Source organism: Eptatretus burgeri, chromosome 20 (genome assembly GCF_056783735.1).
Source record: "Eptatretus burgeri isolate ZD-2024b chromosome 20, Ebu_testis_v1, whole genome shotgun sequence".
Lineage (NCBI taxonomy): Eukaryota > Metazoa > Chordata > Myxini > Myxiniformes > Myxinidae > Eptatretus > Eptatretus burgeri.
Genome location: NC_140980.1, coordinates 2,797,509 through 2,822,508, shown reverse-complemented (window position 1 = coordinate 2,822,508; position 25,000 = coordinate 2,797,509). Strand labels below are relative to the sequence as shown.

Genomic DNA, 25,000 nt, shown 5'->3' with positions numbered 1-25,000 from the left:
ATACACACACACACATACACACACACACACACACATACACAACATAAACACACACACACACACACATACACACACACACACATACACACACACACACATACACACATACACACATACACACACACACATACACACACATACACACACATACACACACATACACACATACACACATACACACATACACACACACATACACACACACACATACACACATACACACATACACACACACATACACACACGATTCATTTTTATTTATTTAAAGTGTAAACATGAACTGGAATTCTATTTTGTTTCTCAAACTTTGGGATATCTTTAATCCCATAACTGTGTTTGTTGTTCCTCTTGTAGGAAGTTGTTCACACCACCTGTCAGGGTTTATTGTTTGTTCGTCCTCATGATCAGGTGTACAGGTGTTAACCATTAAATTGTTTGTTTTCCCGATCGTTTCAGCCTGAATCTTTAACTAATTTCCTAGTTCAATGTAAGTTGGTTATTTCATCTAATTACTGTACAGTTATTTATGGACCAATATAAATTATTAATTGTATCAAAGTCCAACAACCCTTTTACATTTGTAAAATGAGAATTCAGTTTCTCACCTTAACTTGACCCTCATCTACCAACATATTTAAAACCGAATCTTACCAACTGGGGTCTTGTGGGACCCCAACTCAATATCACTCAATTTCACAAAATCTGATGAAGTTTCACAGAAAATTAATTTTTTTGTGAACAATGTCGAGGCTCATAATATGAGAGCGAACACAAAGAACGTGCAACAAGGGGAGCAGAAGTCAATAGCGGTGGGGAAGAGGGACATGAGGAGATCTGTGGAAGGGAGAGGGATGGGGTGGGGAACACGGGGGTAAACAAGGTGGGGACTACGGGGACTTTCAGGAAGGAAATCAGGGAATTTGAAGGAGGTGGGTTTGGGGTGGATTAACGGGGGTAGAATAGATCTGTTTTAAACACCTGGAGGGAAGAGTGGGATTTAAAAGAGTGTAAGTGTGAAATGTCACGCAGGCACGATGGGCCAGCTGGCCAGTTCACACGTTTCATTTATTTGCAAATTCTGTATCAGCACAACATCGATTTAACACGGGAAGTGTGGGAAATATAGATTTTTGTAGATCTTGGAATGGTTTGAACGAGAAAAATGTTCTGTGATAAAATTGTCCGTTTTTGAGTGATAAACACATGAGAATGTGATGACGTCATCTGAACGGAACAAGCCGCCATTTCCGTACGTTGGGGGCGGAGTCAACGGCGACGTACTTTCCTCACGTGTTCCTGGTCACGTGCTTTGCTCGAAAAGATCGTCGAACTTGATACAGGAGGAGTGGAGGTCTCACAACGTGCAAGTCTTTGCTTCCTTCACCTGAACCTTCCAGGTCGGTGAACATTACCTCAGTTTCCTTTCTGGAGACACAATAATGAACCAAATTGGAGAACGACGTCGACGTCGTTCATTAGGGTAAGGACTGGGGTTTCTTCAGGGTGGGAAATCTAAATATCGGATGTACCAGAAAAAAGCAGTCGTCGCTACACTGACGTGTTTAATCAAATGACGTCATGTTGTTCTTCATGAACATTCTGCGCTCTTCACTCCGTCATTAACCTGAGGTGATCTTACATCTGCTCGTGTCAGTTCACGTCTTCTTCTTCTTCTTCTTCTTCTTCTTCTTCTTCTTCTTCTTCTTCTTCTTCTTCTTCTTCTTCTTCTTCATCCTTCCTCATTGATGATATTTATATTTGAGCAAATACAACCGGTCGCTTCGCTGAGGGAAACATTAAGCTCGGGAGAAAAGGGGGGGAGAGGAGGGAGAGGGAGGGAGGATGGGTGTCGGCCATTTTAGTTGTAAAAAAACCCGATGTTGAACACGATCTTGACCGTTTCTCGGACATGCATTTCCGAATCTTATTCAAACTTGGTACACCGATAACAAATTAATGATTACATGTGCATGTGATGTTTTTTTCGAGATCAGATCCAAGATGGCCGACTGGCAGCCATTTGGTTCCTTAAACTTGTCCCCAACCATTTCTCGGACATGCATGCTCTGATTTTGTTCAAACTTACCATAACAAGAGCACACGATGGAATACACTTGTACCAAACTTTATTTTGCGATCTCATCAAAGATGGCCGACTGGAAGACTGGCAGCCATTTTTGTTGTAAATAAATATGGGCTCGCCCTTCAACTCCGACAGCAAAGTTACTAATACAACGGGGGCGATGACATTTCATGTGTTTCTTCCTTGATAAAAAGGGAGGGAAAATATTTACAAAGACGCAACAAAGGATACAGTTTAGACTTCTGATATAACGAACTGACACACTCTTTCCGAATACGAAGACAGGCACCATCAGAAACATACTCCCAGGAAAGTTAGAGAGCAACAGAGAGATGGGGGGGAGAGAGACAGAGAGAGAGAGAGAGAGAGAGAGAGAGAGAGAGAGAGAGAGAGAGAGAGAGAGAGAGAGAGAGAGAGAGAGAGAGAGAGAGAGAGAGAGAGAGAGAGAGAGAGAGAGAGAGAGAGAGAGAGAGAGAGAGAGAGAGAGAGAGAGAGAGAGAGAGAGAGAGAGAGAGAGAGAGAGAGAGAGAGAGAGAGAGAGAGAGAGAGAGAGAGAGAGAGAGAGAGAGAGAGAGAAACAGAGAGAGGGGGGAGAGAGAGAGGGAGAGAGAGAGAGAGAGAGAGAGAGAGAGAGAGAGAGAGAGAGAGAGAGAGAGAGAGAGAGAGAGAGAGAGAGAGAGAGAGAGAGAGAGAGAGAGAGAGAGAGAGAGAGAGAGAGAGAGAGAGAGAGAGAGAGAGAGAGAGAGAGAGAGAGGGGGGGGAGGGGGAGTGGGCGGAGCTTAGGGAAAGTGGACGTGGTTGATGAAAAGTGGGAGTGGCGTAGGAAAGAGGGCGTGGCTTATGAAAAATATTGTGTGGCTCAGGAGGTGTGGTCAAACAAGAGCATTGAGAGAAGTTTATCGGGTTGTGTGTGTGTGTGTGTGTGTGTGTGTGTGTGTGTGTGTGTGTGTGTGTGTGTGTGTGTGTGTGTGTGTGTGTGTGTGTGTCTGCAACGTGAGGCTCCACAGCACAAACCAGCAAACCGATTATTTTTCAAATGGTAGTCCTTCAAAAATAGGGTGTCTATTTTCCGTCATTTTTTATGAGGAGTGCCAGTTGGCAAAATATGCAATAGGAAAAATCTTGCCAGGCAGAGGAACAATTGTATGTGAAACAATACGTCTTGGCAATGAATCTTCGTCGGTGGATCGGTCAGAATGAAAAGCAGAGTATTCAGCGCTTCAATCCTAGCGAATCCCTCGTCGCCTACCGGCTTGTATAATTTGTCTCTGATACAAAATCCAACCTTGAGAGAAAAAGTTGATAGGTTCATCGTGAAGAAGATGATAAGTACGAAATTGAAACTTGGGCTTGGAAATTCAAAAAACTTATCGGCTCTAATGATGTCATTAAGACTGAAGAACAATTAGCTGATTAATTACATAAACCAATATTCACAAAGTTTCATGGAAGGAAGGTTTATTCCAAGGAAGTTGATTATATCTGGTCCGCTGATTTGATTGAACTCAATAATGATAAGGGGTACAAGTATGCTTCAACCGTTATTGATTTTTGGAGTAGATACGTATGGGTTGTCCCTTTAAAAAACAAAACAGGTTATTTAGTCTTATGTTAGCCTTTCAACAGATATTAAATAAAAGTCAGAGAAAACCTAAAAAAAATTGTGGACTGATGAGGGTAGAGAGTTCTATAACAAGACATTTATGAATTTTCTTAAAAATAACAGCATTACATGATACAGTACCTTTAATGAAGGAAAAGCGGTTGTTATTGAGCTCTTCAATCGCACTTTAAAAGAGACGACATAAAAAAATTTACCCAACTCGGTTCTCAACAATGGTCATCTTTTATTCAGGATATTGTAGATAAGTATAATGATACGATTCACACCTCAACGAATACTAAACCATCAGAAACATTTACAAAATTAGAATATGAAAAAGAGATTAATGTCAGAAAGCCTAAGTTCAAAGTTGGTGATATGGTAAGAATATATAGGTGGAAATCTCATTTTGAAAAAGGTTATACAAAGCGGTGGACAAATGAACTTTTTAAAATCGTTGATGTGATAGATACAGTTCCTTGGACTTATGAGGTATATGATTTAAAGGGGGAAGAGATTTTAGGTTCATTTTATTCACAGGAATTACAAAAGACAAAGATAAATTGAATTTTTTTGACTCCGCCCCTTTTGACTCCGCCCACACAAGCCCCACCCACACAATCCCCTCCCATCCACACATAAACCCCACCCCACACAAGCTCCACCCATCCACACAAGCTCCACACAAATAAACCCCACCCCACACAATCTCCACACACATCAACCCCACCCCACACAAGCTCCACCCACAAAAACCACATTCATCATATTCACATAATTAGTGATAAGTTAATTAGTTCCCCACACACAACACGTTGATTTAATTGAAAAAATTCTCCACCCAGCCACACAAGCTTCACCTGCACATCCACACAAGCTCCACCCAAACATCCACCCATCCACACAAGCTCCACACACATAAACTCCACCCACACAAACCCTGCCCACACAAATCCCACCCACACAAACCTCAACCACAGAAACCTCATCCACACAAACCCCGCCTACACAAACCCCACCCAAACAAACCTCATCCACAGAAGCCTCATCCACACAAGCTCCATCCACATAAACACCACCCACACAAACCCTGCCCACACGAATCTCAACCACACAAACCTCATCCTCAGAATCCTCATCCACATAAGCTCCATCCACATAAACCCCACCCACACAAGCTCCATCCACATAAACCCCACCCACATAAACCCCACCCACACAAACACCACCCACAGAAGCCCCACCCACACAAATCCCACGCACAGAAGCCCCACCCACACATACCCCACCCACATAAACCCTGCCCACCCCCTCATCCCCCTCTGTGCGCCCCCACCTTTGACCCCCTACTCCCCTCATCATACCCCCACCCTTCCCCACACACACACACGGGGAGGGGGCGGGTGGGATGAGGGGTTGATGGGTTGTTAGGGGAGTGCACCTTCCCCCCCACCCCTCCTTCACATCTCTTTATTCTTTTCTTGTAATTCAAAATCAGAAAATTATAAGAAAAACAAGTATAATTCATCAAGATTGAAAATATTAAATATTCAGTTGTAAAAATAGATAATATTTCCAAGCAGTCTGCGCCAAATGTCTTGAATTTCATGTCAGATTCCTGCAGACGATTAACTTGTGTGCTTGGTTCAACCAGATCAGTGTTTAAACTGAAAAATAAAAATAAAAATAAATAATCAGTCAAAACTCAAGGGAGATATAAAAACAGATGGATAGAGAGGCAGACAGAGACAAGTAGAGAGAGAGACAGATAGATACACAGGGAGACAGATAGATAGACAGAGAGACAGATAGATAGACAGAGAGACAGATAGATAGACAGAGAGACAGATAGACAAGCCGGTAGGCAGACATGGGTAGTCGATCAAGTTGAATTTAGTCGTTTTTCAGCCGTTACTAGCCAACAAAAGCGTCCATAGCAACGGTTCTTTCTCACACATAACTAGGACATACCATGAACCCACCATACCAGTTTCATGTATGTCTGACTCATAGTCTCTGAGATATAACGAACTTCGTTTTTTATATTTTTTTCGACCAGTGTTCATTCAAAGTCTATCTTCTCCGACAGTTTTCATGGGAGCGGGCTGAATTTTTTTTGTCAAGGACGCTGAATGTGTTGCCCACAAACGATCATAGTTTGATTTTTGAATTTCGATATTTTTATTTTTTTAGATTTTTTTGAAAATTTCAAAGGCCCGTTGCTAGGCAACCGAGGGGTCCATAGCAACGGTTCTCAAGCGCGCACAACTAGGTCATGGTATGAACCTACCACCAGAGTTTCATCAAAATCGGCCTACGATTAACGGAGTACTGGCCTGGACAGACAAACAGACAGACAGACAGACATAACGACGGAAAACCTGACAATCAGGGTAGATAGATCGACTACCCAACAGACATAACGACGGAAAAACTGACAATAAGGGTAGATAGATTGACTACCCAACAGACATAACGACGGAAAAACTGACAATAAGGGTAGATAGATTGACTACCCAATAGACATAACGACGGAAAAACTGACAATAAGGGTAGATAGATTGACTACCCAATAGACATAGACAAAGATAGAGAGACAGACACACACAAACACAAATACACACATGCACGTGTTATTTCTCACCTTGAAGTCGGGTCTTTCAAGATTCGAGGACATGACAGAAATGATTCCCAGTCGCTAATGGTATTTTTTATTTCTCTTCTGAAAATCCGAATCTCTTCAAGAAAGTCGTTTATTTTTATCCATTTGTCGTTTAATTCATATAATTCGTTCTCCACATCAGTGATCAACGATGGGGACATCCTGTTAGGAAAAGACATACAACAATTATTGGCCGTGCAGTGATTTAATTCTGTTTTAAACAATAAATAATAAATTGGGTTGTGAAATCTCACCTGTCATCTGGTGAAAACGATTGATCCGTAAGGTTCTTGTAAGAATCTGAATGCTCCATTCTGTGAATGCAACGCAATCGGCACACAGCTTGTTTATATGAACCGTGAGTCATGACGTCATGGGATATTACAAAACAATGGATTTCCCAGGGTGTGTACCAGATCGGAAATGATGGTTCGGGCGAGGCACCTTGGGAACGACGTGGGCGATAGTGTTACGAATTTGGAAACCTATCGCACACAACATTCAGGTCCTATAGAATATATATATATATATATATATATATATATATATATATATATATATATATATATATATATATATATATATATATATATATATATATCGGTAAGTATGTGTTATAGATAGCTTCCATGCCCGTGTTTAAAGGGTGATTAAATGTAAATGCGCTGTGAGTTACTTTGAGAGGGTTTTTATTTTTATTTTTACACCTTCCCCCCCGCTCTGACCGGCGCCATTGTTGTTCGTGCGTTCAACCACTAACGTGGGCGGGGATTCGTCTCCCCTCAGTTCGAGACTCCGCCCAGGATGGGAGGTGATCAGTCAGTCTGATATCAGTCAAACCTTTCATCAGTCAGTCTCAATTTTACATTTGTTTGTATGGGAGGGGGAGGAAATCAGTCTCCTATTTTAGACTTTTGGGGCTTGAGTCAGTCTCAATTTTACATTTGTTTGTATGGGAGGGGGAGGAAATCAGTCTCCTATTTTAGACTTTTGGGGCTTGAGTCAGTCTCAATTTTACATTTGTTTGTATGGGAGGGGGAGGAAATCAGTCTCCTATTTTAGACTTTTGGGGCTTGAGTCAGTCTCAATTTTACATTTGCTTGTATGGGAGGGGAAGGAAATCAGTCTCCTATTTTGGGCTTTTGGACCTTGAGTCAGAGAGTTTTTCCCTTTTTCCCCATTCATTTGAATGGCTGCCTCAGAAGCCCCATTTATCCTCTACTCCTGCCTTTCAGGATCAGGAGAAAACAATGGTGTGGAGATGCACCCAGACTGCAGGAAGACCCTGAAGGGTTGTTCCCGCAGTCGCCTCAATTCGAGCTGTCTCAATATGTGAGCCAAGTTCTGGACATGAGCTCCCAGTATGGAGGATACAACTCCATCTGCAACCTGGTGAGTCAACCTAACATATCTTCGCTCTTCGGGGACTTCATGCACGTGGCCGTGCCGAGAGCATTCGGGTTGTGGTGGGACCACTTGTCCCGATGGACACCCAGTCGTTGTCCCAAGAATCCCGAGTGGTTTAAAAGCCAGGATTTCATCGAGTTACTTTTCGACGAGCCCGTCTTCCCTACCAAGGTGTTGGTCATGGAGTCGTACCACCCTGGGTATGTGGTTCGGATACTGGCCAGGTCCTGGGATGACAGTGAAGACTCTGCTGTGTGCAGGTACCAATGACCCTTTTGCTTTCAATCTCTAACGAGTTTTAAAGTCCTTATGCTCGCGAGTCCAAAAGGGATGAAATGACCAATTATCGTTTGCTTTGAGAGTATGTTTACCCGCTCACTGGTCTTACATGATGATAACGGTACTTCAATAACATCTTTATTTCAATGGACGAGTTACCCAGTTTTTATAACATTTGATCTGCAGATGGTGGACAAAATATTGGATACCCCTGGGTAAATGAGTGTACATTGAAAGCAACAGCTTCCACACAGGTGTGGCCCATGTGCCCAGCAACTGACATCCCAGCATGCTTAGGGTCATGTATGAAATGTTGCACAGGCCTTGTTGCCGACAATTACGGCTCGCATGGCTGCAAGAGGAAAAACCTCAGTGATGAGTTTTTCCCCCTTTTAGGAGCTTGTTCGCCTTGTTGTATTTATTCTTCGTTCTTTATTTTCCCCCAATCTCGTCTGTTTGTTTATCTTTTACTTTTTCTCTGGTTAGTCTTGTGTTTTCGTTCATCTTTCCCTTCCTACTTTTCCCCGACCTTCCTCCTGTCTGGAAGGCCTTGTACACCGGGCAGGAAGTTAGCCTCACGCTTCCTTGCCTCCACCTCACTCCCTCCCCCACCTCTTTCCAAGTGTTGTCCCCGCTCTCCTCAGGACTCCGGCATGGCGAGCAGGTGCCATAACTGCGTCCGATTCAAGTTTGAGAAAGCAGGACCCGTTCCACCAAGTACGGTATTGTTAGGCCTGCTGGAGGTCAAGGCTCAGGATTTTTTTTGCTCCCCATTGGGCCGCGGATTTGAGGTTCCCTTTCATTCAGCTGAAAGGCTTACCGACTTTTGGGTGAGGTGGACTACTGCTCGGTCAACTGGGTCTTTGGCTGAATGGGCAGTCGAGGCCCTCTCTGACCATGAGAGGGTAGTGACAGCCATCCTCCACAATGAGAGTGTTACCGATCATGATGTGCAGTATTGGTTGGCTTGATATGTTGAAGTGAAGACTACACCATTATATATCTGAAATGGTCTGGGTATATGGACCGGGACTCGGCAATATCGGGTTAAGTTTCAGGTCAAGGAGGAGGGGACGGTGACTCATATCCCTAATTGGATAATCATTGGAATGGACCGTGAGCAAGTGTTTTACGCAGGATGTCGCAAATACAGACCTCTGGGCCACCTCGTCTCTGGGTACGAAGAAGAATTTTGCTCGCAGATGCGGACAGGATGACAATTCCCCCATCCACAGAGCAGGTGTGTTCACCCACTGGTTTGATGAGCATGACACTGATGTTATCCATATGTCATGGCCTTCTCAGTCTCCAGATCTGAACCCAATCGAGCATTGATGGGATATTGAGGAACGACGTCTGAGACAGCATTTTCCACCTCCATCAAATTGATGTGAGTTGATTGACTTTATCGTGGAAGAATGGTGCCACATCCCTCCTGAAGAATGTCACACCTTGCTGGACTCTATGCCACGGCACATATTGGCCGTACTTGCCGCACATGGTGGCCCAAAGCCCTGTAAAGTGACTTTACATTGGTGTTTTCATTTTTTTGTCCACTACCTGTACTTTTTTAACATGTCTCTTCCTTCCTCCAACTCCCGATTGTCAATCCCGACATCCTCTGCCACTCACTATCCCAATCCCCCCTGAAATCCGTTAATTGAGGCTCTCCAATTTGAATACCACTTTGTGGTTGACAAATCCCATTTGAAGACCACTTTGTGATTGAATGATTGAATGCTTTTCCGGAAATCGCATGGAGATGGACCCTTAAAGCCTCGTGTTGGCTTACTGGCTGAGGTGGCTGACAAGATCAGGAAGGGCAGGAATTTGTAACTTGACCATGGTGTTGGTAATAGCTCGCCTCCTCTTCACGAAAGACACCATGGGCTCTTTAACGTCCATCCGAGGGACGACACACATTGATGAATCACCTTGCCTGTGAAGCATCAGGATGACAGTTTGTAACTGGGTCAGGATTCGAACCCAGGCGAGACGGCTTGAAGGTGAGTGTGCATACCTCTGGAGTCTCGACCATCCTGTCAGTCCCCTATTGTACTGTAAGATCTTCATCCTCAAGCCATTACTTTACACATAGCGAAAGGGGATCGTTGTGTAAATTTTGAATAGAACATCAAGTTTCATTCATTTACTTGTTAATTTAATAATGTGAGTCATGTCCTTTTACACATCCGTTTGTATCACATTAGAGATGATGTTCGACATGAGCCACACCCTAATACACAATGTCTACTTCATAGTAAAATCAAAAGGACACTCCTCAAAAGGTTTACTTTGGGGATGTACGATGCAGGTGGCGGACGCTGTGGTCTGGCCCTGCGGACACCAATCTTCCACCGAACGACCCATTCACGTTTTCCCCACCGATACAACCACCGGGTTTTGCGACGAATGTCCTCCGTGTCGAGTTCAGTTGCTCCCTGAGCGCTTACTACATGGAACTGGCCGCTGTCGTTCTGTACGGTATCCCGGTGGACATCATGCAACCAAAGAAGAGCAAGAATGAAGATCTTGCTGAGTCAGAAAGACTTCGGCAGAAACAAAACACGATGGAAAGGAGGAGACGAGATATGGTTGAACATATGGAGGAAGAAAGGAGGGTGGACGAAGAGGAAGAGAAGCTTTCCCCCTTCACAAATAATGGATATTTTGACCTTTTACCTTTCGAGGTGAGTATGTGAACCCCCACTCGTCATCTTTTCTTCTTCGTTTAAAACTTGGTTTTCCAGATCACATCATCTCATTGTTTGACTTCAGAATGGTTTCATACGATGGTGTCAACATTGAAATGGCTGTCCAAATCTGTTTGTGTTTGGAAGTCCTTGATGGCTTCACTCGTGGTTACCTGGGTTGTTTTAAGAGTTATTGGTTTATCATTTGATTGACATCCTTGACTATCTAGACAGTGACAGTTGGTCAGGTTGATGCACTGATAATTAAATCGATGTTTTTTTTGCTGCCTTACTTCCACGACAGATTATCGAAATTATTTTATCGCACCTGACACTCCCTGAGCTGTGCTGCCTCGCTCAATGCAGCCGTACCCTGTGTGACTGCTGCTACAACCCTTCTATGTACAAACACCTGGATCTCAAACCTTTCTGGCCATCTCTCTTCGAGGAGGACCTTCTAGCTTTGAAGCCTCGTCTCACCCATGCACGCTCGCTCAGTCTCTCATGGACTGGAAACAATGGAAAATTCAGTCCTACGGTCCTTAAAAAGTGAGTAATTGAATGCAAAGTTAGTAATCGATGGCCTGGGTTGAGGTGAACCGTCTCCACTTCTCTTTCATTCTGATCAGTTTCCTCTCCTGTCTCGTCTCTTACCGCTTCTCTGATCACCAACAAACTTAGTCGACATAATTACCAGTCACAATTCTGCTTGCAGGATATAAATTTACTTACCACTCTTCAGTTTATCCAGGTTGACCAGATCAAAAATAGAGTTTTCTCAAAGCGTTTTCCATGCTGAAGTCACGGAATTCCGGTGCTGGACGCCATTGCGTCACGGAATTGTTGCTGCTGCTGTTTTTATTTCGTTTAATTAAGTTTTGAGCGGCCCTTCTGTCCTTTCAAACCCTTTTCCATGTCCTCAGCAGTCCTTGACAGGTGGCTCTTCCGACGTCATGATGCTTCGGAGTGGTTGTAGTTGTACAGTCCTCACGTCCTATCACATCCCTTCCCATCAACATTCCTTGACGGTTGTATCCAACTGCTATTAATAAGCTTGGTCACCCGATTAAGATTGCTTATTTAGACTTTGGTAAACCAGCAATGAGATCGATTTGTGAAGCTGTTCAAAATAAAAGAACAACAAAAAACAACAGAAAAACACCCGTGAGTGCACCTCAGCAGTGAGGGGCCAAATGGCCTCGTTTCTTTCTTTCCGTTTCATTTCTTAATTTTCAGACACACACACACACACACACACACACACACACACACACACACACACACACACACACACACACACACACACACAAACTATCCTTGCAGTGGTTCGAGGGGTTCTACACATGGCCTGACCCTGGGAACCCCCAGTAAGTATCCAAAATTTGGTGGGGATTGACCTCTCCGTTTTTTTCCCACAAATGCATGCCCGTAGGTGCCTGCCCGTACGTGCATGGCCGCACGTGCAAACAACAAAAAAAAAACTTTCAAACGGCGTGCCAGAAACAACAACCACACAGGCCGTTCCTTCGCTCTCGCGTGCCCGTACGTGCGTAGCCGTACATAAAAAAACGTTCAAACCGCGTGCCAGAAACAACAACCACACAGGCCATTCCTTCGCTCTTGCGTACCCGTACGTGCGTAGCCGTGCATAAAAAAAACTTTCAAACCGCGTGCCAGAAACAACAACCACACAGGCCATTCCTTCGCTCTCTGGTGCCCGTACGTGCGTGGCCGTATGTACAAAAAAGACAAACAACTTTCAATCAAACACACAGGCTGTTCCTTCGCTCTCGTAAACGACGACTGGATTGGGGCATTGTGTTTATCTATAAATGCGCATAAGAAATGGAGAAATTATTGGAATACAGTAAGTCATCACTATCCAGAAGTAGTGCGTGCCCGTACGGAATGTTCACATCATTCCACGAATTATCGCTTGTATTGAAGTAACAACTGCTGTGATACTTACACACACAGAGTTAATTAAAATCCAAATTAAAATCAAGTTTACCTCCCTGTCTTTGCAAGCCATGACATTCGCTGCCATTGACCATTGCCACTCCTATGCCACGTTAAGGCGACAGGGTAGGATTTGTAGGAGACCTGAAAGTACAGTGTCATTAGGTATTCCATGTTCGAATTGTTTTCGTTTGAAAAGAGTTAAAAAAAAAAGTTTGCAAAGCATACCACCAAATTGAGATGTATTTCGTTGGCAAGCATGTTGAGTAGAGCTGAATTCCTTAACACTTCCAAAGGCCACACCGTTTTGAAAATTGGAAACAAAAAAAAGTGTGCACTTTTTTTGATAAATTATTTTCGGAACAATTTTTCTTCAATAAATAACTAATAATAAAAATTGTCTGCATGTACACACCTTTATCTCATCAGCACCTCTTCATAAACAACATTGCTGAGGTAACGGCGCTTCTTTGTTTCCTCGTCCAGGGCAAGAATGCTTCGGCTGCTGGATCTGCCAACGTTTTGATAAATTATTAGTTTTAATGGTCAATTATTCAATTAGCGCCAACGTATTTTGCCTTTTCGCAATGTCATCGCAAGGAAAAACACAAAGAGAAGAGAAGAGAAAAAAACCCGTCATGGCGAACGCAGCTGAGGTTCTCTTCCCCATCGGCCACGCCTACGCAGCAACGTGTCCTGTCATTGGTTGGTAAATAAATGGCCGCAGCAACGTGTCCAGTCATTGGTTGGTAAATAAATGGCCATAACTTGGGAAGCACTTGTCCGATTAATATCAAACCTTGAAAAGGCACATCCTCAGGTCCCCACCAATATACCTGGCAAGTTTCAATTAGATCGGACCAGTGGTTGTCAAGAAACAGCGGTCACAGATACACACACACACACACACACACACACACACACACACACACACACACACACACACACACACACACACACACACACACACACACACAGATTGCTGGAATTATAGATAGATGATTTTCAGACCGACACAAACATACATCTAGAAAATTTATTTGGGGGAGCTGGAGGAGGTTGGATTTGGGGGTGGGTTGTTCCCTTGATCTGACCCTGGGAACCACAAGCAATTTTGTTAAAGTTGGTGGGGATTTGTCCTTCCGTTTCTTTTTATATGGGTATTTCCATACGTATCGTCGATCGGTAATTTAAACATACATGTACCCCGAGATGCCCAGAATATCAAACAATGTTCGAATTGTACAAATTAACACTTTGTTTTCAGTTGTCGGCTGCTGATAAGCCCTGCACTGCTGATAAGTTGAATTCCAGAGTTTAAATTTTGTAATTTGGAAGTTTCAATTTTGTTCTTTATTTTTTAAAATAAATTATAAGTTTTGTTTTAGAACGTTAAAAATAAAAAAAATTCTATAAATGTTATAAATAGTTTTTTTTTGTTTTGTTATAAATATTTAAAATATTTCTAATTATACAAGGCTGTTAATTATTTTCAAAAGGGGTGCTTTAATTAAACCAAACATTCCATGATCACCCATGTACTCCCTTGGAGTTCCCTTAGTATGCATGCAAAGTATCAGGTTTGCAGGTTTCACGGTTTTGAAGTCATGGAGGACACACACACACTGACAAACAAACTGACTGACACACACACACACACACACACACACACACACACACACACACACACACACACACACACACACACACACACACACACACACACACACACACACACTGACATTTATTATTATGGAAGAAGACACATTGTGAAACACCCTGCAACCCGTACCTTTTACTTCCGATCATCATGTAATCTAATCATTCTCATTTGTTGGAATGTGAAAATATAATTCGTTTAATTATCTCCTTTAGTGAAATTATATCCATGACATAGAGGGTGCAGCATATCAACCAAAGATTTTCAATGAAGTCGTGTCTTCAATCAGGTTCTTTATCCCCCAGATAACTTGTGGGCAGCTTTCATCCTTGAAGAGGCGACAAAGCCCGGTATTGTCCTGTGGTGGAATTACTCGAACCTCCATTGGAATCACTCCAGTAACTCCAGTCCCAATGAGAGTTGAACCATTTATTCACGTGAACACGGGAAGAAACAAATTCACAGAGCAACACCAAGATGAGCTGTTGTGAACTTCCATCTCTCAGAGTTCTGTTCACAACCCGAGCTTTTTGAAGCAAAATTATTTGCATAGAAAGGGGGAAAGAGGGGAAATGGGTCGGACAAAGTACAGTACATATCATCTTCACAAAACGATACATCACTCAATGTTCCTCAGCGTTTTAATTAGCAAAACACCAAATATGGTTTGTGTATGAGCATGGGAACACCGGTCTCCATGTGCAAGCATGGAAATTCATCTCCCACTCAATTGTGGTTTGATTGCAAGCGAGCAGTTCGATTCACAGGGCAAGGGGCTCCCTCATCCTTTGGGCAGTGTATTGTTGCGGTTGTGGAAATTCACAAAACATCATACAGGTTCCCCGGAGATCAGTTATTTCGATAAGTATGTGTTTCAGGTTAGAACCCCCACCGATGTGTAAAGGGAATTGTTCGTGTGCCGGGCTGTGAATCTTTGAGGTAGCCATTATTCTTTCTCTATCTTTTATTTTAAAACATCGCAACACCATCATCTCCTCGACAAACAACGCCATCTCCGCACCAACCGTCATCTCCTCGACAAAAAAACCATCATCTCCTCCAAACGCGAACAAACATCGCAACCACCAGGCGCCCCGGCGAACGGCCGTGGCCCGACTCGATTAGCATATTTGGATCACAGGACGGCTTCCCCGAAACAAGCTAGTGATGTCAAACATGGGGTTTCCAGCGAGGGGTGACAGGTCGGAGGTGAAGAGTGGGCGGAGCCCGGCCTCAGGTGAGAGTTTAAAGGGCAGCTCGCCCCCACCTATAAAAGGGCGGAGCTCGACCTGGCAGAGAGTCAGAGCGGTCTTGAACCAGTGCAAGTTGCGGCTTCGGAAGTCAGTGCCAGTCGGTTAAGTGAGTTAAGTGAGTACCAGTGTACTGGGCCAGTGTATACCCCCGTTAAAATAGGTGTACCATATCCCTGTGTCGTAAGAGGCGACCAGGGTTGCGTCAGGAAGGGCATCCGGCGTAAAACATGTGCCAAATCACGATGCGGATCATACGGATGATCCGCTGTGGCGACCCCAAACGGGAGCAGCCGAAAGGAGAAGAAGAAGATATGGGAATAATTAATGCCGAATCACAGACACAAACTCATAGACCAATATAATAATCATGTTTCTGATGAACTTTCATATCAGTCGTTGTCTCTCATCTCGGTTTTCGCTAATATATTTATTTTATGGGATAAAAGCCTTTATTTGTGAAGTTTAAATCAATCATTCGGCTTAATTGAGCCACAATCAAACGACAAAAACACATAGAGCTAAAATTTTATAATAAATATTCCACCACAGTAGCAAACGTGGGGCGATGTGAAGTTGGTTTTGAAGTTCGTCTTGTCTGTCACGGCTTTGTTAAAAACACGATCCCAATGTCTAACTGCGGTACTTTTTCAGTTTCCTGGGTGAGTTGTCTGAGCACCTAATGCACCTGGAGTTGGCAAGCTGCCATTGGATCACAAACGAGTCCTTGGAATCTATAACCATGCTCTGCCCAAACCTTCGTGACCTGAACCTGTCGTCATGTAACCGAATACCACCTGAGGAATTCAGGCAGCTCTCGTCCTTACAGAGGCTACAACGCCTCGTCCTGTACCGAACGCGTATCAATGTAAGCTGTTTATCTATTTTATGTTCGTTTACTCCCTCGCAATTTTGTCATTTATAAAACCATTGTAAGTAAATCTAGATTTTATTTCGTGACAATGTTAAATCGAGAGGAACATATGAAGCGGAAATTTCATACATTTCCCGTTTAACTTTGCTTCCATAGCCCATTGAACGAGGCAAGGAGGATGTGGCCTTGGTAGAGCCCTTTAATTTACATGGTCCACTGCCTGTGAGATTTTTTTTGAATCTCCATGAGATTGCAAATGATTTTGCCAGCTTCGTGTCACCTCCATGATTCATTACCCATTGCTGGCATGGTACCACATTGGTTCTTAGATCCTCAGACTGTTTCCTGGATCTTTAAAACTCCATAAAACGTTGAATTCTGGAATAAGCTACCGAAGTGAGTCTTTCTCTCTCTCATTGTGCTCCATGAATGGGAAGGGGATTATTTTACCAGTGTAAAAGGATGACATCGAACTCCCATCTTGTTTCAGACGGAGAGTCTCTTGTCGATAACTTCCAAGTGCACGGAGTTGAGGCATCTCAACCTCAGAGACTGTTCTGAGGTATGTGCACCTCTTTGTTCTACCGCAGAGGTGTTTTACAGTCAAACGATAGTCCCTTATGATTGTGAAAACAAACTGATTTACTTCCAGCTTGGGATGAGTTCATCTGATTTGTTGATATTTCGTTTCCTCGTCACATAAATATAAACACAGTCCATGTGTGGTTATGATGAAACATGTTAAAATTTGCATTTTTTGGTTGGTGATCCCACCCCAGGGGGCATGACGAAAAATGATTGTGTTCTTGTACATTCTTGCCATGTGGTAATCGCAACAACCAAGTTTGGTGAATTTCTGCCATCTGTTTAGGAGGAGATAGTGTGACGGACGGACAGACAGACAGAGCTGATGACAATTCCCACCTGTTTTTTCAAAAAGCTTCGGGATAATGAAGGAATTAAATTTTAATCAAAGCTCCTGCCTGAAATAAGAAAGGAGACGATGACTGTCTGTTTGTCGGACACTGCTGCTGCTGACATCTTTGTTGGAGATTTGTTTGAGTTTGAACGTCCCATATGTTATGGGATTCGCAGAAGCATTTCCTTCCCCTGCAGCAATGGGTGTCACGATGCATGTTCCTCATCTTTCCAACCTCAGGTGGAACATCCTGACACGGTCTTACTCAGTCTGGCCTCAAACTGCCAACAGCTTCGCTCGCTCGATATGTGGAGATCCATCGGGCTGACGGAGGTCGGATTGGCACACCTGACATCCCGTTGTAAGGATATTGAGGTACATGGCCTTACAGAAACACGGACACAATGCTTGAAAGTTTCTGCTATTGAATAAGGAGAAAGCGGAATATTTGGGACAAAGAAAATTAGAGTTTCACAAGAAATGATGTAGATCGTTCAATATCACATCAAATATATGATTTGTATCACAAGGTGACTGAAGTTGAAAGGTTTTGAAATTTTTTTTTTCTCCATTGCAATAGGAACAATGTTGTCTGTTTTCACCTTATCTCAGAAAGAATGTACATATTCTGTACAGCACCTGCAGCAATGGCATTGTTTTTCAAAATGATATTCGTCGCATTTACTTGCAATATTGGGCCTTGCGACATACCTCCGACCGTTAGCTTGACTAGCGTGCTCAGGTAGCCATTGTCTCATTTTGAACCTGCCTGTTGAGGTTCGCTGCATCGCCTACGGACTCGACTGGCGTCCGAACGACCATGGGTGCACATCAGGTTGACCAATTCACTCCTCTCACCCCTCCCTCTCAAAGGAACCATCACACTCTTCCACCTCCAAGGTTCCCACTCACTTTTATCAAAAACAACCCCCTTACCCTTCTCCCTCCAGTCTTCCCCCTCATCCTCTCTCCAATCTCCCCTCACTCCCCCTTCTTAAAGTTGCCCCCCTCACATCCACAAAACCGTCTCCTTCCCCTGCACTCTCACCTCCATCTCATCACTCTCCCTCCTCAAATCCTCAACTGCCTTCTGAACCCTCTCTTATTACTCCCCACTGTTCCTCAACCCAGCACCAGAGACCCTTTTCTCCTCTTCAGCCGGCCCTCTCCCCCACCTCTTCTGAAATGCCCCACACTTTCAACAACTCTACTTACCTCCCCTCCTTCCTTGTCTGGACCATCCCCCTCCCCTCCCCTGCACCAAAAACCTCCTCCCCTCCCTCTTCATTAACAGTGTGGACCTCAAATATCCGGGGCCTTCGCTCAAACCTGACATCTTTCCACACAGGTTGCCACTGACAAACCAGACATCATCTGCCTAACAGAATCTGTCCTCCCGCACGATGTCTCCGACTCCCAAGTATCCCTCCCTGGTTACTCCCTTCTCCGGTATGACAGACCTGAGCCTCGTCCTGGTGGAATAGTTGCTTTCTTCATCAAAGACTTCATTCCTCACTCTCCATGCAGTGCCCTCACTCCCCCACACTCTTAGGAATACCTCTGACTCCGGCTTCCCCTCCACTCCCACCTCATGTTTATATGTGAACTGCACCATCCACCAAACATTGATGACTCCATTTCCACCTCTCCATCCAAAACATGGACCAACTTCTATCTTCTCATCTGAACTCTCTCTTCTTCAAATGTGGTAACTTCAATTGTCATCATGCCAGTTGGCTCGATGTGGGTACCTCTCTCACCTGTCATTGCACTTTTGCAAAAGACCTATGCGACTCATTGGGACTGACTCAATAGGTGAAGTTCCCGACCCCGATCTCAACCAATGGTACTCCATCTCTTCAGGATCTGATTTTGACAAATTTATCTGAAAATATCTGCTGTTCTTCCTCCGTTCCAATCCATTCTTCTGACCACGTGCTTTTCAAAATGGACATCTCTTTGGCTGTTATCAGAGAACCAACTCAGCACCGTTTCTCTGGCATTACAGACTGGTCTCCCATCGCTCCTTTCTCCAACATCAACTCATCCTGGGAATTCTTTTGAAGAAACTTGCTCTCTCTCCTGCACAGATTTATCCCCCCTTGTCTTCACTTGTCCTGCCCCTCCTTCCGCCCATGGTTCGCTGAAGGTGCAGTGTCGAGGCAATTGTCCTGAAACAATTGCCTTTGCCTCAGGGAAGGCTGACCAACTGAGGGAAATCTCAGTTCCTTCCAGAAAGCTCACAACAAATGAGTGTCTCCCCTCAGGAGAGCCAGAAAACAACATCTTTCTCATCTCAAGGTTGAACTCTCAAACCTCTCTCCCTCCCCCTCCAAATCGTGGTGGAATCGAATCAAAACTGTTTCTGGTGTATGTTCACCCTCCATCCCCTCCCTTACCTCAAGTGACGGCACTGCTGATACCGCAAGTGAGAAGGCTGAATGCCTTATCCCGGTGTTTGCGTCAAAATCTTGTGTCCAAAACCCATCGCTTTCTGTACCCACCTTACCCAGTTGCACCCACCTGTCCCTGGACTCTGTGTCCCTTTCTCCTGACAAGGTGGAGGGTTTGCTGTCAAACCTCGACTCAGATTCTGCAACCGGTCCAGATGGCATGAGCCCATGTGTCCTAAAAACCTGCTCCTCTGCTCTTGCTCACCCTCTCTTTATTCCATTCACCCTCTCTTTTGCACAAGGGCATCTGTCATCTTCTTGGAAACCAGTAAACATTATCACTCTGCATAAAAAAGTTGCAAAAACAGATCCCTGCTTCTGCAGACCAATCAGCCTTCTCGCAATCATGAGCATGGTAATGCAATCCATCATCGCTTCAGACATGAAATCCTTCCTCTTCTCCAATGGCTTGATTTCCGATCATCAATTTGGTTTCAGACTCGGTCACTTTAACCTGGATATGCTCCTTCTGCTCTCCCAACAATGGATGGAGGTCCTCAATGCCAGACATGAAATCAGAGCCATATCCCTTGACATATCGCGTGCTTTTGACACGGTCTGGCACCCTGCACTGCTCACCAAACTCTCCACCGATGGTATTCAAGGCCATCTTCACTCATGACTCACAGACTTCCTCTCCTGTCAAAGCCAACGTGTTGCCAGAAGTGGAGTTCTCTCATCCCCTCTTCCTGGCCAGGCTGTAGTTCCCCAAGGCAGTGTTCTGGGAACTGTTCTTTTTCTGGTTTTCATCAATGATCTCTCCGACCCTCTGGAAAATCGTCTTTATCTCTTTTCTGATGACTCCACCCTCTGCCGAACCATCTCTCATCCCTCAGAACGGCAAGCAGTAGCTTCTTCACTCCATGCAGATCTGGATAAAATCACAAACTGGTCCAACACATGGAACTTGTCTTTCAATCTAGACAAATCTCACACTCTCACTATGGCTCTCTGAAAGGACCGTTTGGACCCCAGCCCCCCCCCCCCCATCTACTTTCTCAATAATCCTCTGGAAGAAGTCTTTTCATTCAATCTTCTGGGTCTCACTTTCCACCATGATCTTTCCTGGGAAAGCCACATTTCCAACCTGGCCTCCAAAGCCAGTTGCTGACTGGGGATCCTCCGTCATTCAAAGTCCTTCCTCGGCTCACCTGAGCTCCTGACCTTTCTTCTTCTTCTTCTTCTTCAAAGCTTTCTTCCGTAGCCTAATGGAGGACTGCCCTCCTCTCTGGGCTGGTGCTCCTGCCCCTCACCTTTCTCGGCTTCACGCTGTGGAAACCATTGCATTTAGGACCATTGGGATCTCCCACGGTGAGGCTGAGTCTTTGGGTCTCTCACTCTCTCACGACAGGTAGGTCGGTGGTCTTTTCGTCATCTCTCGTCTCCTCTCCGGTCTTGCCCCCACCCCCCCCCCCCGCCCTGCTCTGTCTGCAGGTTTTTTTCGCAGCCATATTTAACACAAAATCACACCTTATCTGATAAATACAAAACTTTATTTATGTGATCGACTTCCCAAGTTGAGGCTGGTTTGAAAGATATGATGTCAAAGGTCACGTGGTCAGTCAGTCATTTTGAATTGAAAAAATCAAATCCTTTAAAAATCTTCTTCTCTGAAACCGCATTGCAGATCTACGCGAAACTTCATATATATGATCGACCAACCATGACAGTTAAGGTTTGTGAGCAAAAACGTCACAAGTCACGTGTTCTCAGCTGATTTTGGAACTTCAGGTGGATATACCCACGTAAAATCAATTTCTGTAAAACCACTGAACCAATTGATGAAAAACTTTCGGTGCACCATTGAGTTCCAATGTCATGATAAAAGTTTGATAACTAAATCGTCATCGGTTAAGTGGTTTCAGAGAAAATTATTTTGAAACGTTTTCCTTCAATCCAATATAGCTGACAAACCATGTGACCTATGATGTCATTGTGATCGCACCTTTTTCCACATGGGTAGTGGAAAAAGTTAAAGTTTTGCTTCAATGAGTGAAGTTGTTCCAGAGAAATATATTTTTAAACGTTTTCCTTCTCTCAAATATGGCCAGCAAACCTTGTGAGCACTGTTGACGTCATACTGATGAAATTTCATTTCTCATGGCTCACATTTTTTCAGCGTCGATGTAGAAACGACTGCTCGAAGTTATGAGTGGCAGTTCCTGGGACAAACTCGCCATGAGAAATATAGTTTGATAAAAATGATAAAATAGGACAGCGTCGTCACCGCAACGGGTGGAGTGGGTCGGCATCGTCATCGGAACAGGCAGCGAAGGATGGCATCGTCGTTGGCACGAGCGTCGTCCGGTACCTGGAACAACTACTCTCATTGTTGTTCTTGTTCGGGCCTGGGGTTCTGAGCTCACCACGAGGGGAAGCACTCGAGTTTCTCCACAACACCCGGTCGTGAGGCCGCCGACCACAGATAACTGCGTGATCCAATGGGCTGAAATTCTTCCACACCCAAAGCCACTTGATTTGGACTGCCAACTTTGCAAGTTTATGCTTCTCTGTTTATACTTCTACTTATGTTGATTTAATTGTTCCACACTTACACTGTTCCACACAGGACCTGGACCTTGGCTGGTGTTCGCATGTGCGGGCAGGCAGTGGTGCTCTCGGTGAGATGGTGCGAGAGCTGCCCAGACTGCGCCGACTGGTGTTAACGGCTAACCGCTCCGTCAGCGACACTGACCTCGAATCGCTCGCCAATCACTGCCCTTCACTGGAGCAGCTCAACATACCTGGTACGGTAATTGAGGAGATGATGGAACTGATGTGGATGGATCCAAGAGGGTCACAGAGGTTGCTCGATGTGTAAGGAAAATATATATTGCAAGTAGGAACGACAACGGGACTTGGTGGAATGCGTACCTCCTCCAGGCGGAACCGTTTACGTTTTGTGGTCCACTGATAGGCTGGATCTTCATCGGGGCCTGAATCAAAATCTAATCTGCTTGTTCTTGTCACCTCCACAACTCATCCACCAAGCTTCATCTGAATCCGTCCATATAACGTTTTGAGATATCGTTTTTGACCCCCTATCTATCAATGGTGAAGAACCACTCAGAAAAATTCTCGTATCTGGTTCCAGATCTTCACCAAAATTGAATCATTTCGTCCTTATTGTCCTGGTGGATGTATGCGCTCCACTGAGTGCTGTTGTACTGTAGTTTAGGACTGTGTTAACTGCACACCAAAGCTCCAGATGACTTTGAGCTATTTTTACCCTTGTTTGTCATTCATTGGTGCGATTATATCTGTGTGCGTGTGGCAGGCACTCCGCTGGTGACCGCGAGAGGGATTTTTCACCTGCTCGATACCTGTCGGCATATGCGCTTCCTTGATGCTTCCTTCTGCTTACGGTTGGAAGAGGAGATGGCCTTCCAATTGACAAATCGCTTTCCACACGTCCACATCAAGTATACCACCTTCCAGTGAGGTCACATGACCCACTCAGAGCTGCAAACACCTGAGGAGCACTCTGATCCGTGCATGAGAAACCGATTGTATCATGTCGGTGATGATCGTCCAAATGCTGAACTTCATTACAACCAAAGCTACAAGTGTAGTGTTATCAACACGTTTATCAAATGTGACGTTTTATGAATCCTTTTTCAATTTGATCTCACCTGAAAGGATTGCTATTTATTTATCAATATAATCCACCAAACGTTCAAATTGATAAATGTTGTGCCAATAAATGTTACCAAACTCACAACACCCTTTTTGGAGTGTTATTCTTTCACCTTTCACCCCCCTGCAGATTTTGACAACAGATGCAAAGGCTCTTTGTTTTATTTTCTACATGGTCCAAGGTTCGTGGAGGATTTTCGGAGCTTCCTGCGAAGAGGTACAAAATATATAACGTTCCGCCATCACGATCGGTTTCGTCGTGTAATGTTCTGTTAATGAGGCGTTCAGCTGAGCGTAGGTTTTTCCATGTTGGCGGAGCTGGGTCACACAAGTTCTTCACTAACTTGAACGAGTCTGCTCCCACAGCAGCCAAAAATAAACCCGCCTAAAGATCTTCATCAATCCGGTTTGGCGCCAAAAACGCGTCGCATCTGTCCGTGTGTCGTCCTCGAACAACTCCACTTTTTCCTCGAAAGGCCCAATATTCCGAAACACCCAATATTCCCCCACACTGCCAGGTCTTGAATATACCTTCCCACGTCCGATCACCTTCGAGATTCCATCATCATCGCCAGTTTGTTATAAACTTAAGAAACGTCTTCACGTCCGTATTTCAGGAAAGGAGCAGGTCCGAGTGAAGGACACGAACGACGTGGAACGACTCCATAACCCAGGACCCGTTTATTATACGCATGTGCAGGACCCGCTACGTCATGACGTCATTCAACACAACACTGAAGTATCGACAAGAGTAAATATGGTATCCATCCATCCATCCATTGGAGCATTGGTGCTCCAATGTACTGTGCAGAGCATTGGTGCTGCCGAAACAGTCTCCTTGGGTTTTGGGCACAATCCTGGACACAATCGCCACTCCAACACAATATACCATCAAGCTGGCACTCATTTTGCCAACCTCAGAAGGATGACAGGCTGAGTCAACCCCACCTGGTATTAATTCAACAGCCAAGGACATTTGAACTCAGGGTCCTCGGATCCCAAGCCCACTACTCTCGCCATTAAGCCAACACCAGGCACAAATATAGTATCACCTGATCGAATACCCCCGGAACTTTTTTGTGTTTCTTGGTCTGTTTTGTTTTGTCACGTGATTGACTGGTGTACCACAGAACACGTCCTCCATGATCGGTTCACCCCAGGACAAGGAGTCCGGACCCGGTACGTGACGTGCGCTCCGATTGTTTATGTTTCAGATTATGTTGTGAAAGGGAAGATCGAGTCGGAGTTTATCGATGATTCGTTCCTTCGATACGAAGGTTTGAATCACAAACTCATTCTTCATGTCATAGTTTTTGTTTTTTTTATAAGTAATGATAATAATATAACACGACAGATAAGAGTAAATGTAACAACAGTATACCCGGCACTTATTATTTCCCCCAATGTACAAATCACCATCAAGTTTGGTAATGAATCAGAACAAGTGTTCTGTGTGTTCTGAGGTTTTTCGTCATTTATCAACCTTGAATGAACATAAACGAGTTCACACTGGGGACAAACC

The 25,000-nt window shown here is 44.3% G+C and overlaps 1 protein-coding gene across 3 annotated transcripts; it reads left to right on the top strand.

Annotated features, from left to right (window-relative positions):
• The first annotated feature begins 1,135 nt into the window (after positions 1-1,135).
• Positions 1,136-23,555, top strand: LOC147008330 (F-box/LRR-repeat protein 4-like). 3 transcript variants are annotated; one of them, XM_085865130.1, is made up of 9 exons: positions 1,136-1,480; positions 7,584-8,015; positions 10,349-10,724; positions 11,032-11,276; positions 16,251-16,464; positions 16,961-17,032; positions 17,630-17,764; positions 22,412-22,589; positions 23,120-23,555. In XM_085865130.1, exons 1-9 carry the CDS (start codon positions 1,440-1,442, stop codon positions 23,281-23,283), a joined length of 1,857 nt encoding a protein of 618 aa, XP_085721256.1. In that variant the 5' UTR covers positions 1,136-1,439; the 3' UTR covers positions 23,284-23,555. The 3 variants fall into 3 exon arrangements, with proteins under 3 accessions (XP_085721256.1, XP_085721259.1, XP_085721258.1); XM_085865132.1 differs by having other exon boundaries at positions 1,138-1,397; XM_085865133.1 differs by lacking the exon at positions 7,584-8,015.
• Positions 23,556-25,000: the final 1,445 nt, after the last annotated feature.